The 14,452-nt window shown below is 31.1% G+C and overlaps 1 protein-coding gene across 6 annotated transcripts; it reads left to right on the top strand.

Moving 5' to 3' along the window:
- Positions 1-860: 860 nt before the first annotated feature.
- Positions 861-14,017, top strand: LOC109798638 (histidine-containing phosphotransfer protein 2). 6 transcript variants are annotated; one of them, XR_003804164.2, is made up of 9 exons: positions 861-1,213; positions 1,291-1,424; positions 1,548-1,616; positions 2,278-2,349; positions 3,075-3,147; positions 4,127-4,247; positions 5,328-5,436; positions 9,651-9,778; positions 9,863-9,874. XR_003804164.2 is itself a non-coding variant. In XM_020358978.3 (8 exons), exons 1-8 carry the CDS (start codon positions 1,154-1,156, stop codon positions 10,231-10,233), a joined length of 717 nt encoding a protein of 238 aa, XP_020214567.1. In that variant the 5' UTR covers positions 861-1,153; the 3' UTR covers positions 10,234-12,042. The 6 variants fall into 6 exon arrangements, 3 of the variants coding, with proteins under 3 accessions (XP_020214567.1, XP_082917387.1, XP_020214564.1); XR_014428322.1 differs by lacking the exon at positions 5,328-5,436 and having other exon boundaries at positions 4,133-4,247; positions 9,863-9,931; XR_003804165.2 differs by lacking the exon at positions 5,328-5,436 and having other exon boundaries at positions 9,863-9,931.
- Positions 14,018-14,452: the final 435 nt, after the last annotated feature.

Below are 14,452 nucleotides of genomic sequence, written 5' to 3'. Positions count from 1 at the left end.
TAGATGAATATTTGATGAGAGGTCAAAAATGCATATTTTATAAAATTGAGAGAATAAATTTGAATTAAAAATATAATTTTTATATTATAGAAAAACTAAAAGGACAATTTAACATAGAAATTACAAAACTTTATTAAGTTTCAGTTTTTATTTTATAAGTTTTAATAATATTTCATTATTTATTATAAATCTTAATAAAATATATTATTTATATTTTAAAAGATTTATTATAAAAAAAACTGATGTTATATAAATTTTGAAAATAGTATTTTATAAAAAAATAAAAAAAAACAAATACATTTAATGTTTTCAAAAAATATAAAACAAACTCAATATTCATTGTGCAAAGGTAGCATGAAGATTATTAAGAAAACAATATTTTGAATATTGTTGGTGTTAAAATTTTATTTTAATAATATATATTTTATATTTATTGTACATCGATGATATACATTTTAACATTTCAATGTAAAACTCTAACTTTGGTGGGATTATCATTTATTTTCTAAAATCTATAAATAAAAATAGTTTTTAATTTCTCTATATTTACATTTTATTTTCATAATTAATTCTCCTAGATAAATTATTTATAATTTTTCTTTTGTGGAAAAGATCTATTATTTTCATTTTCCAAAAATTTCATTTTTTTAATGTCTTTGATATTCTATATATATATATATATATTAAATACTTTCATTTAATTTTTTAATAAAATGATTTAAATAAACAACATATACATATTACAATTTTAGGAATTTTTTTTGAATATGATTAAAGTTAGAAGCTAAATTAAGAACGGGATAAAATTTTCAGACTAATTTGACCATTTATTGTAGAAAAAAATGAAAGGAAGAAAGAAAATAAATGAATTTGTAAGAAGCATTTTCTCTCTCTTCTGTTTCTTTGTTTGACTAAACATGCCAGAAGGAGAGAAACGCACCTGGAGTAATGAGTATATTGATGAAATGATGATGACCAAGTTTGAGTGCATGTAACGTTGAACCGACCAATGTGACGTAACCGCCGAGGCGTCAGAAAGAACCCCGAAAACATGCAACTCCAAACCCTGTTTTATTCGCTCTTTCATTCATTCATTCTATCATTTATTCATTTTCACTTCTCACTCTCGCTTTCAATTCAATTCTCTCCCTAAATGGCCATAACCACTCTGAAAATCCAGCTTCACAGCTTGATCCGCTCCATGTACGATGAGGTAGCTACGCCTTCATTCTCGCACATTCGCACCACTAGCTTCTCACTTCTCACTAATCGCGTTTTCAATTTTCGCAGGGAATGGTGAACGAGGATTTCCTCAACCTGCAATCAATGAGGCTGCAACCTCATCGCCGCGATTCCGTCCTCAGAGCTGTCACCTCCTACTGCTTTTATTGCAGGAGCACGTTTTCTTCTCTCACTAGCCAAATGTAACTCTAACCGCGTAACTCTTTTTTTTTTAGCTTTTCCTAATTTCTTATCAATTTAGGTTTCTTAATGTATTCGCTTCGTTTATCGATTTCTGCTTTCTGCTTCATTTTCCTCGTGTGCAGTGAGCAGGAGCGTGTTAATTTTACGCGAGTTGGTGAGCTTGCTCGGGATTTCTATGCGAAAACCTGCAAGTAATGATAGCACTTAACTGATATTTACTGAATTTTTGTGTGTTTGATAAATTTACCATCCTTATCAAATGTTTTGGTGATAATTTTTTGATTGATGCTGTTTGTGTTTTGTTTTGGTTGTTTACTGTTCAAAGAGGAGTTTCCGTTGTGTAGTTGCAATGTTGCATGTATGGATAACTTTTCCTTCTGATACAGAAATGTATGTCAATGTAGATGTTTGATTTTCATTTGGTGTTTTATACCTTCGGTGATTAAATTTCTTGTGTCCACAATTTAAAATAGATGTTAAATGTGTCATTTCTCACACGGGTGTCTTCTGTTCCATTTGTACGCTTAATTCCCAAGTGGCAAATAAAATGTGTGGAATTGGATTTTTGTGATAGGTTCATGGCTGTTGTTGGTCATTTCTGGACCTTGCTGGATTTAAAAAGAAATTGTTAAGTTTTATTGTTGATGTGTTTTTTTTATATCACATCAATGATACTGAGCTATGTGTATAAACCTGAATTTTTAATTTAATTATTTTTGGTTTTAATTTTTAACTGGTCCTAATGGCTTTGTGTGATCCACGTAGCTTATTTCACCTTGTGGCACAAGATTATTGTTTTTGTTTAGATATTTTTGAGTAATAAATTTCTCTGTTTTTCCTTGCCCATTGCAGTATTGGTGCAGAGAGTGTAAGACGTGCATGTGTTGAACTTGTTCATGCTTCTGAGAAGAAAGATAAGGATGGGTAAGGAAACTCCTCCATCATGAATCTGTAGTTTATATTTACATGTGACATTAGAGAAACTTACAGGTTATTGTGGATGAATGACAATCAGTCTGGCTTTTTAGGATGCGTGTTATATTTTCACCAAACTATGTTCCAAATCAACGAGTTATGTGCATATAGGTAGCATCTATTATCTATGTGCTCTTGCCCTTATCCATTATCATTTTATCCACTTTGCCTCGTCAGTACCTCCAAAATATCATTCCATTTTGAATGATTACTTATTACACAAATTTGCAACAGTTAAAAAATCCCTGTTATGAAATAAGTCATTTGATTATGCAAAGTGGAAGTATCGGGATCTTGTTTATCAAAGAAAGAGTACATTGGCATCTGTTTCCCTAAGCATATTTTATGAAGTGTGTTCTATATGGATCATATTCTATATACTATTTGAAGAATTGTGTTATATTTTTGGAAAATATAGTCTTAATACTACTTACTAAACCCATGATGCAACACTACTGAAATTATGATAGCAGAATAGCAAATTGTTACACACAGGTACTTAGAGAGTGGGATATTGTATCATTGGACAATTGTTAATGTATATAAAAGTAATAAATTAAAGGATCATAGCAATCAATTATTTTGTTCTTTCCCTTATTGCTAGACACCCTAGATTTTGTTCAATTCTACCTTTTTTTAATGTAAAGATAAACCCCTTCCTTGAGATGTTTCAGTTGCTACCTGGCTTTATATTGGACCAAGAACAGATTTTCTCATTTGAGGCTCAAATTTGAAACCCTTGTAAAGGTACGTCAATATCACTTTAGATTTGGCTTCAAAGATAGATTGAATGCAGTTTCTTTTTTTTTTCATGTCAATAACAGTGGTTGTACCTAGCATTTTTATATATAGTTAATTTTATTATGATTCAATTGATGAACTAAACCCATTTGACTTTCCGTGTTTGGTGTTGATGATTGTGCCTCTTTTTTTTTTTGTCTTTATTAAATACAAATTGTTGAAAGAATTTTTAACTATTATTTTGTGTCCGCACCGATATTATATTACACTATCCTTTGTCTTCTATTTTTTTACTGATTAAATGCAATACGGATGCATCTTGATACCTGTGTACTGAACAACCTACCTTGATTTACACACTCAGCAAGGTGAAAAAAGAGTGTCAGTAATTGTCAGTTACAGATGTTAAGATTGCATTTGATCTTTCATCTTGTTACTAATGTGCTAAGTTTTTTCTTGGGGGGTAATAATTTTAATTTATTCTTTTTAATAAAGCTTTAGTGAATCAGTTTCATAACTGTGATTGTGGTGCTTCAAGTATGATTTGGTTAATTCTGTAATAAACATGCATTGAATTTTTTGCCTACTGTTGCCATGTTATTTTCCATTTAAGGCTGTCCCTTTCTTACATAAGAAGACAAAAGAAAATTGTGAACTGGAATTTCTTGGTTGGTATTGGAAATGATTTATTTTTGGTGAAGTTTTTTATTTTGTTGCCCAAACAACAAGTGGTTTCAAATAGATTCATTCTTTTTTGTTTCTAAAATAATCATCAATTGATTATAAGTTCAATGAAGACCTTCAATGTAAATTGCATGTTCATTGTTTCATTTTTATTTAAAAATAATAATTACAGAAAAGTGGTCCCAAAAGAAATTTAATTTGTTTTCAGTTCCTTTATTCTCTTCCTCTATATTAATGACTAAATATTTTGGTTATACAATTACTGATACACTCATTTTGATTTTCTGGTGGGTTTTGTTAGTTGCAGTTGGTGCAATGTTTCATATATATGAATCTAGATTGGTCTTTACATGAAAATGGAAGGTCAAATGACTCAAACATAAAAACTCTGGAAAACAGTGTTCTTTTCTTCGAAAGATATGGTATTTTTCAATTTTCTGCCTATACTTCTAATTTTCTGAACTAATCCTTGATTTTTCTATTTGCTTAAATTTGGTCTTTTTTCTACAATACCAAATTTAAAGCATTTATGTTCAAATCGAAGAAAATTAAAACATACGAGGATTCAATTGAGAAGATTAAAAAAAGGCAAACCAAATTTAGAAACACTTTCAAATGGTTGGTATATTGATCAACAGTTGCTGCATATGTTAGATCACTTAACTTTTTTTTTTTAGTTTAGAGTTTTTTACTTTTTTGGTCAGGGAGAGGGCAATTTGTGGTGACTGTGTGCTTTTCTTGGTTCTCTTGTTTGGAATGAAATTACTGGATAAGCGAGAAAATTTGTTGTTAGAGTTGCTCTGGGACATAATTGTTTTCATAGCCTTTATTTAATACATGAAGTGGGACTGAGACCTCTTTTGTTTTGCTATTTTTTGCAATGTTCATTGTGATTTTTTCATGGCTTTATGCTAGGAGGATATCTTATTCTCCTTGTTAATCTTTACCACTTTGTAGTAACTTCTCTTCAATTGAAAAAAAAAAGGAAAGAAGACAAAGCAACAAAAAAAAGATTTTTTATTTTGTGTCCCTATTCAATTCTTATAGTTTGAGAAATCATAAACTTTAAGGGGTATACACAAGATTCACATCTATTATGATTTTTGGCTTACTATGTATGAATATATTCCTTGCATTTTCTGTGTGAAGTGAAGAATGCAGATTAATCATGAAACATACTCTAAAAATGTAATATTATCTTTCTAATATATGTGCAAATTTCAATAGGAGCCATCTTGCTGTTAATATTATCTCAGATATGCTGTTAATATTTGCTGTGAAGTGAAGAATGCAGATTAATCACGAAACATACTCTAATAATGTAATATTATCTTTCTAATATATGTGCAAATTTCAATAGGAGCCATCTTGCTGTTAATATTTGTCTATGCTGTTTTCTCAGATGTTCTGTTACTTGAAGTCATTGTATGTCCGGATATTAGTAGGGACTTAAAATCTTCTAATGTTCTTATTATTTTTTCTATTCTGCAACTCTTAAACAGATGGAGAGGAATATTATCAATCTTGAGAATAATCAGTGAAAACGAATGGATCCCTAATGATATCTACAGCTGAAGCATATCTGGTTGTAATTTCTGATGACATGCCTTGGTAATTTAAGTTGCTATTTTATATGCCTTGGCCACAGGTTTAGGTTCAGGATCATGCGATAATCAGTTTTCAGTGTAGCTATGAACTTGTTTATGTATACCCAATTCAACTTCATATTATGTGGTTTTATTATTTATAGGGGTAAATCAAGTGACCTACAAAATATATACAAGTATGAACAATTTCAAATTTCCTTTTGAAGGTGATATTTGGCCTTCGAAAGTTTTTCTCTTCTATAATTTTCTTAATTAGTAATAAGTTATTATTGACATTTCGTAATGTAGAGAATTCCTTGGTTTCTCTAAAACTACTTTTAGTTGCAAAATATTTTAAATCAAAGGTGGGCAATCGGAAGTCCTTATTAGTTTAAATTGCAGGGATGGGGACCAGGGGTGGGATACAATGCTAAATTCTGGCTTTTGCCCAACAATAGATTGATTAGCTAGATGTTGTTGAAGTAGGGTTTCTTGTAGAGTTTTAGTCAAAGATGTCAATAATTTGCTTTTATCTCTTTTATTTTACAATGAAAGAAAAATCCATTTAGGAAAATAAGCTGTGTAATTATTTTTACAAACTCTAGGAAGGGTAGGATGCCATCAACCTGTAGTAGTTTTTTGACTTCTTTTGTTTCTTATTATTTTCCCTTTTGTTAATGCTAGACAGAAATTCTGTTATAAAAACTGGTTTTTATAATAATGCTTTTGTCTTGTAATTTGAATTCACCGAGAACTGTAAGTTCTAAACATGTTTGACTATCTCATCAAAACCATTGGGTTATGCAGATTACCCTTGTATGTAATATTTGATATTTGATTTTTTGGGGGCTGGGAGGAAAAACATGGTAGTGTTGTTTCATAATTGGTAATAATTCCAAGATCTATGATAGTAATGGCCTCCACTCCAGGTGTTGAGTTGAACTATGAAGCATGTATGAAGTGTTGCAGTGTTAGATACTTTTCTAACACCTATGTTTCTAGCACCAACAGTCGTCTAACTCATGTTAGACACTTCTCATTTAGTGTTCAATTAAAAAAATTGTTGTCTTGGACATTTAAGTCAACACCTTTATACAACTAAGACACATGGGATAATATCTCTATATGAATGAACACACGCTAATATTATTAAAAAATATTCAATTTTTAATTTTTGGGAAAGTTAGCTTAAAATATAATAAAAGATATTAAAAAATAATTTGTCTCACCCTGGTGAGACTTGTTACCATAACAAAAACTTAGAAAACTGGCTTAAAAAAGTGACTATACTTTTCTTATAAGATATATCAGTTTCTTTTTTCTAAGATTTTTTGTGAAGACACCAAGTTCTTTTGTCTAAAATAATGATTCTAAATATATTTTTTTTTGAGACTCCTTATCATAAGAAAACGGTGAATATACAAGAATATGCAAATCTTGATTATTAATATAAATCTTTATTTGTTATTCCTATTTTTATTTCATTACTCTCTCTCTCTGTGTGTGATTATGCGTATGTTTGTGTGTGCATGCATGCGCAATTTCTCAATGTCTTATATTTTAGATATCAGTTGATTTAGAGTGTCTATGTTGTGTCCGTGCTTTATGGGAATTATGGAACTTGCAAAGCTATTTCAACACTCGAGTTAGCCTGAACTAGTTTTGAGCGGATTATTTACAGTGTGGGGGGATAAGGTGAGTCAAATCTATAGTAATAGTAGCTGAACTCCATGACACATACCAACAAGCCTTGTAAGATGTGGGCTTCAAGTGTGATCATTGTGTAATTTGTGTGTAATAAACAATACCGAAGACTGGGAGTGAGACAAATACCTTATTAGCACGCCATAGGATTTTACTTTGGAAATTCTAAAGAATGGATGAATCTTTCCTGGGGCAGCAGACATGTTCCTTATAGGTAACTAATTATCAAGTTACAACTCATGAGGTGCTAGATATATAGAACCATTTATATGCTTCTAATTTAACTTTTTAGAAAGGTTGTTCCTTGTCACGGTATTAAGAGTCATTAATAGGCAAATCGGCGCTTGCAACTTTTGTCATTTTGTTCTGATTTAAAGCTGACCTTGCAGATCTAAATGATTTTATTTCATTAACTATGTGTTTTTTCTTCTTCTTTTGGGTGAGGGGGAGGTCATAGCTATTTATGCTTTACCTTTTTGAGTAGCATTTATTTTTTTAAAAAAAAGAAGGAAAGGCTAAATGACTAATTCAAAGGAGACAGAATTAAATTCATATTTGTCAACTTTTTAAAAAATGCAAAATTCCTAGAAAAGGAAAGTCTCAAATTTAATATAAGCTAATATGGAATATGATTTTGACAAAGAAAATCTAAATTTAATATAAGCTAGTTAGTTAGGAATATGATTTTGAAAAGGAAAGTCTCAAATTTAATATAGGCTAATCAGGAAAATGATTTTGAAAAGAAAAGTTTCATATTTAATATAATCTAATAATGAAAATGATTTCACCGGTACATGCAAGAATGGTGAATAATGCAAATATATTAATGTAAATATATGACTAGTGTTTTTCACCACATCTAAAAAACTGTCTTCCAACTATGAGTTAAACCTTTCCATGCAGATTGATTGTCAGAATTTGTGTCCATGTTCTTCGAGCAAATTTTGTTGTTAGAATTTATGGGATAAGTGGCACCAAGTCTTAAACATAATGGCATTGAAATGGTCTTGATAATTTTCATTGAAGTACAGATTCACAAAGCTGGCATTACTGGTATGCCTAGCTATCAGTAGCTAATATTTAGTCATATATCCCATTTACTTGAAATACAACAAAAAATATTTGCTGTATATTACACTTGATGTATAAAGGCAGTTAGAGTAATGCATTTGTAAGTATATGTTGTATATACGTAAATAGAGATTTATCAGATTCTTTTTCCCTTTTCAAAACAAAAAAAATGTATATACAACATATACGTGTAAGTGTGTACCTCCATTTTACTATACATCAACTGTATTTATTGCATATTTGGATACAAGCTTAGAAGTGCTTTTGAGAGTTTTTCTATTAAAAATAAAGAGTATTTTTCAGTAAAGAAACTCTCAAAAACACTTAGCTTGTATACAAATAAGCCTTAGTATTTCAAATAAGTGAGACATGTAGCCAAGTACATCTACTAATTGCTAAGGGTTATTGGCAAGAACAAAAGGGTACAAGAGAAACCTCCTTAACAATAAGAAGCAGACCTGGATGGGCAATATTGGCCTTGCCTTTTTCATTGACTTTCCAATTTAGTTACGAAGACTCAGTCACCAATATGAAGTGGGTTCATTGGGGGAAACATGGTTGAGGATTACCCCTCTTTCAGGCTCTAAATACCAAATTGAATCAGAAAAAAGAGAGGAGGCCTTTGGTGATATCCATGTGTTTGAATTACACAGTGGAAGCTCCACCGTTTATAGTTGACATAGTTATTACAGGAATCACAGATTATTATGGTTAGTCTATATACAAAGAATCCAGACACTTTTTAGTTTTTACACACTTTCCAATGGATGTGGTTAGAAAAAAGAGGAAAGGGAAATGTGCTGCAATTTGTCATTGAAAATGGCATGAGTGTTGATTTGTAACTTCTAGTGGCTATTTTTATTAGGATTAATGCTAAAAGACATGATTATCTGTCAGGTTCTGTGTGGTACTTATTAAGCTCCGCTACCAGACAACATTTATTTGTCTTCTACTCACTTGGTTTTTTAAAATCTGCAATGAAAAGTTGGCACCACTCTTGCAAAATAATTACTTCTGATGAAAGCCCGTCTAGTTTTTCTTCTATAGGGTGGATGCATTTCTTCATTTTTAACATTTTTTAATAAAAAATGAATGAAAATTCTGACGAGACTTCTGCAAGAATACACGTATTCATTGTTTGGTGAAGTAAATAAATCCTTATTAAATGATTTAAATCTGATCTATGCTAAATTGATTAGAAAAAGGATTTCTCTGAGGTTTCATCGTTTTTATGGTAATGTTATTACTAGCTCTTCTGTATATGGAGAGACTCAAGCTTGTCTCACTATCTTATAATTCAAATAATGTTTGAACACTTCTTCTGAAAATTTTCAATATACTTTTTTTATTTGGAGAACTTGCATCAACATCTAATACAGAAATTTACATCCTAATGATCTTCTGCATCAATGTTGCGAAAAACTGTTCACATGTTAAGCTGTGTTTTCTTGCCTTTACTTGCAGGGGGTAGTGAATGAACTTGGTCGGATATACTTTTTGAAAAGTACTGGGGGATTAGATTGTGCTGTGCAGCTGATTGAAAAACATTTTGCAGATGTAGACACGATCCTTCAAGAGCTTTCTCATCATGTGTAATATATTTCTCATTTCATGGTTTTCTTTTAACAAGCTGATAATCATTGTAGTTTTTCTGACTAGTACTTTTATATCTACAGTGATATTCCAAAAGTTGACATCTGTAAGCTGGGTTCTCTAGCTTGTGAAATGGTGGAAAAGAGTGCAAGGTAGCTTACTTTGTCCACTTATTAAAATTATGCTGGCTGGTAAACCAGAACCCTTATTCATAGATTGTGCACATCTATATATGCTTTGTTATCACTTTTCTTGATTGGAGATAGACATTTAGTCTAGAACAGGAACTGGTGCATTCTAAATGATATACAAATAATTGAAGTTTTCTTTTTTAATATGAAGGCAAGAAGGAAACTGGCCAAGAGGGGAAGAAAATGTAACAAGAAAGCAGAATACCTATATCTGTTTTTTACTTCATACACTGCATGATTGCATCTGTCCATATTCAATATAACTTTTTTTTTTCTTTTAAATATGGAAATGTTTCCATCAAAGTAACTCAACCTAAAAACATGAGCTATTGAGCAATGAAAGTTTGTTTTTGTTAGAGATTTAGAACTAATGATTTAAAGCAAAACCTTTATAAACAAATGTTTAGGACTTTGATCTTTACTATCATCATTTTTCATAATAAATAATTTGAGCATGCATGCATTTTCTTTGCTTCAAATTTCAAACTCAAGAAGGCTCTTGCTTAAAGGGTGTGCGTTATACATTTTAAAGTTAAAACCACTTCTAGGCAGCTTAAGGTTTTACTGAAATTTGTTTTCTAATAAGTTTCATAAATAACCCTTAAAACGTGAGGAGGCTGAGTTTGAAATGATGAACACTGTTTGGAGTATATACAGCTAGCTAGTGTTCCTTGTCTATCAAGCAAATCAACATACTTCCCTCCGTGGCTCTTCCCTTTTTTTCTGTATTGTATTCCATTGGTTGATTTTGCCTGCCACCTCTAACCCCTGTTGTGTTTGTTTGCATTTATTGCATATCTTTTACATACAATGCTTTAGTATAATATGTTAAAACTTAAAAGATCATTGCTTGCAGTATATAGTTCTGTTATTCAGGCTTTAGACCGTTGGAGATCTCATATCAATTGATGGCAAGACCAAAGTAGTGTATATGAAGGGGATTTTTACTTTATAAGCCGATTTTGTGGGGTTAAATCAAATCTAAACTCACATTCTAAAATAATATAGAGTCTATCTTTATTGTAACAATTGTTGTTAGGCCAATTGGGCAGCCTGTTATTGGAAAGTTATGAGATCACCTGCATATGTTTAGTCTTTGACACAAGGAAGAAGTGTTAGAGATTTCATATCGACTAGTAATAAGATCAATGTAGTGAATATAATGGAAAAACTAAATATCTTTTATGCTTTATTATTTTAAGTAATTGATGAACTGTTGCGTGCTTGCATAAGCATGAAGGTAATATAAACCTAAAATATTATGTTTTACTAAAAACCGAAAAACAAACAAATAAAAATATTTTTTTTTATATAATTATTATGTAACAGCAGTTAGGAAGCATGTCATATGAGTACTCGTCTTTTGAATCTTTCGTTAGACTGTTTATATATGTGATTGCTTCTATACAAGTAGTTTGTTATGTTCTAGAGATGGCATTTAGCATGGAATAGACGTGTTCGTTTGAAACAATTACCTAGCTGTATTCCTCCGTCTAATGGGAGTGCAAGTACTTTTGTACAAACTTTTCTGCTTAAACAAAATCCATTCATGACTTGCATGGGCGTTTCTCATTTTGCACTATTTAACTGTAATTACTACACATGAATTTATTTTGTTAGAGGGTGCGAGCTTTTAATGCCGGATTTTTTTTTACATTAATTACTGTCTATAATTTTCAATTTATTACATTTAATATCAATCTTTTCTTTTTTTAGTGAATATCATTAAAAGGGATTGTTTTGTAGGGTAGTTTAACCTAAGAATCATTTTGTATCCTTCCATGTGAAAACATCTCTCTTTCACACACACACATGCATGCATCACGCACACATGCTATGCCTGAAAGCAGAGGCAGAACACATACGGACACCCTTACTTGAAAATTTTCAGGTATGACTGCACAGAATTACAAACCACCCTTCTCTAGAAGAAGAAAGTACTTGATAAATGTATTATTGTTCTTGAGGGTATGAGAATGTTGATGTTGTGAGAAATACCCATAACTTTTGTCTTTCTGAATATCCTTGTAGACATCTTTTCAATTGTTTAACATGATAAAGTTGGAGAACAATATAGGCCTTCCATTATTTGTCATTTTATGCATAGAGGGCGTTTATACTAATTCTGTAAAATTTTAATAATAAAGCTTGGATGCATTGAAGCTCCTTATTCGAATTCTTCATCCCATGCTGCCTTATTGGGTGTACATTTTCTGACCCTTAGAAATATGTTTTGAAGGGAGGGGTCTGAATTTTTTTAATAATCAGGAATAAAATGACAAGTCATTTATAAGTTTTCTATATGATAAAATTGTGATTACTATGGTTTGTAACTGATAAAGATATGATTGAATTTACTCTAAATTAGGAAACAAGCATAATTGTATAGAAATTTTGTAGGGATTTATTTCTTTCCCTAATTATTGTTAGCTCTTGATTATAAATAAATCAGTTTGTGTGTGAATCAACACACAATTCCAGTATTCCTATATGGTATTGAAGCTTATCTTTACTTGGAGTATGATCATGGACAAAATGGTGCTACCAAAGACACTTAGAGGTCTTGATGAGGGTATAAAATAGAGTAAAGAATTTGATTGTTGAGGACAGATGAAAGCATGTGGTTGATGAGATAACATACTGTAAGAAGTGCATCACACTAGAAATAGAGAGGAACATTGTAGTGAAGGAGAAGGGTACGAGTTGTTTTAACTAAATGATGTTTTTTTTCATTCAGCAACTTCATTTTCTTGTGATATGAGACCTAATTTGGTTGATTTAACTCCCCCTTGAGGCTGATTACTTTGTTTTTTCCCTTCACTCTCCATTTGGCCCATGCATTTATTTGGTGATTTATGTTGATGGCATTATCATCATGAGTGATGACTATGATGGTATCAAACAACTTAAGGCTCAGCTACACGGTCAATTTCAGACGAACGAACTGGAACCACATAAATATTTGTTGGGCATTGAGGTTGGTAAATTCACCTTTGGCATTGCCATTTCTCAAAGGAAATAAACTTTGGATATTCTCAGTGAGATTGGTATGCTTGATTGCCATCCCAATGAGACTTTTATGACTCTCAACGTCAAGTTCCTTCAGAATAGGGGGAGGCACTAGAATACTCGGGAAGATATTTCAAACTTATTGGTAGGCTCAATTACCTCACTGCTAGCAGACGCAGCATCACTTTTGCAGACAATGTGGTAAGTTAATTCCTTGATGTTCCTTGGAATAGCCTTTGTCATGCGCATCATCATATATCAAGAATGCATGGAGAAGCGAGAAGCAAACTACAATTGCTAGACTCGATACCGAAGTTATGTGAAATTACACGGCCTAGGCAACTTCTCTAGCAGTTTCGATATGGAGGCATCAAGGACGTAAAACTTATTTGTGATAATCAAGTCGCTCATGGATCTAATTCGGTCTTTCATAAACGAGACAAATACACGTAATTCCTGTAATCCTATGATAGCCACAAGAATAATATGTCATCTATCTGAATATCTTGAATTTATTTGTTAATGGGATTTAAAGTGTTGTCCAACAATGGTATCTGTCTATCAGCTACAAAGAAAAGGTGAAAAGCAATTTCTTCTTCTTTTACTCGAGGCAGCAATCCAAGCATTGAATCACTACTGTTTGCCCAAAAAAAGACATAAGAAAAAAGGATAGCCTGAAGTGAATAGAAACCATGTTAAGCATGAGGCTCACGAATCACGATAAATATGATGAGAAGCCTTCTGCCAGTTGTATTGTAGAAACCTACAGAATTCAAAAGCTACTAGCACACGGGCGGCAAGGATCCAAAACCCGCCTGGATAAGATGTAAAGGGTTATCTAGATGGACCCACACCAATATCAAGCGTTATCTTATTTCTCGAATATAACATCTCTTAACACTATCATCTGCAGTATTCACTCATGATTTCTCATTATTAATAGAGTTAAATGCCTTTAGTTCTACTGATTAAAAAACAATGCAGTTAGTCCTTGTAAATTGGGTGATGTTTGTTTTTAGTTTTTTTAATATATATATTCTTTCCCTTTGGCCTTTAATTTATGAAACTTTAACTGAAAATATGCTTTAAATGTGGTTTTTGTTCTTAAAAAAAAGACCTTCTCCTGTTTTATTTATACAAATAAGGAATAAATATGACATTTTTAAATTTGACCATAAAGACAGTTTTATTTTTATTTTTAAGAGATTAAAATAGGACGTTATCTATTGGTTAATGGAATAAGATTTTGAGGATTATTATTCAAAAAATGAAATAAGAGATATAGTCTTTTTCTTAAATGGTCATGTTATTAATTCATATATATTAAACATTATCATAATATTTTTTTTAAGAGTTTTATTTTTTTACGAGATATTTTAAGGCTTTTTTTAAAAGCTTTTTATTTAATTAGATTTTTATTTATCATAATTAGTTATAAGTTACGTTTTAATATTCTAAAATAAATTATGAATA

Source organism: Cajanus cajan, chromosome 8 (genome assembly GCF_000230855.2).
Source record: "Cajanus cajan strain Asha chromosome 8, NIPB_CcT2T_4, whole genome shotgun sequence".
Lineage (NCBI taxonomy): Eukaryota > Viridiplantae > Streptophyta > Magnoliopsida > Fabales > Fabaceae > Cajanus > Cajanus cajan.
Note: the sequence above shows the minus strand (reverse complement) of the source record. Positions and strands in the feature narration are given on the sequence as shown.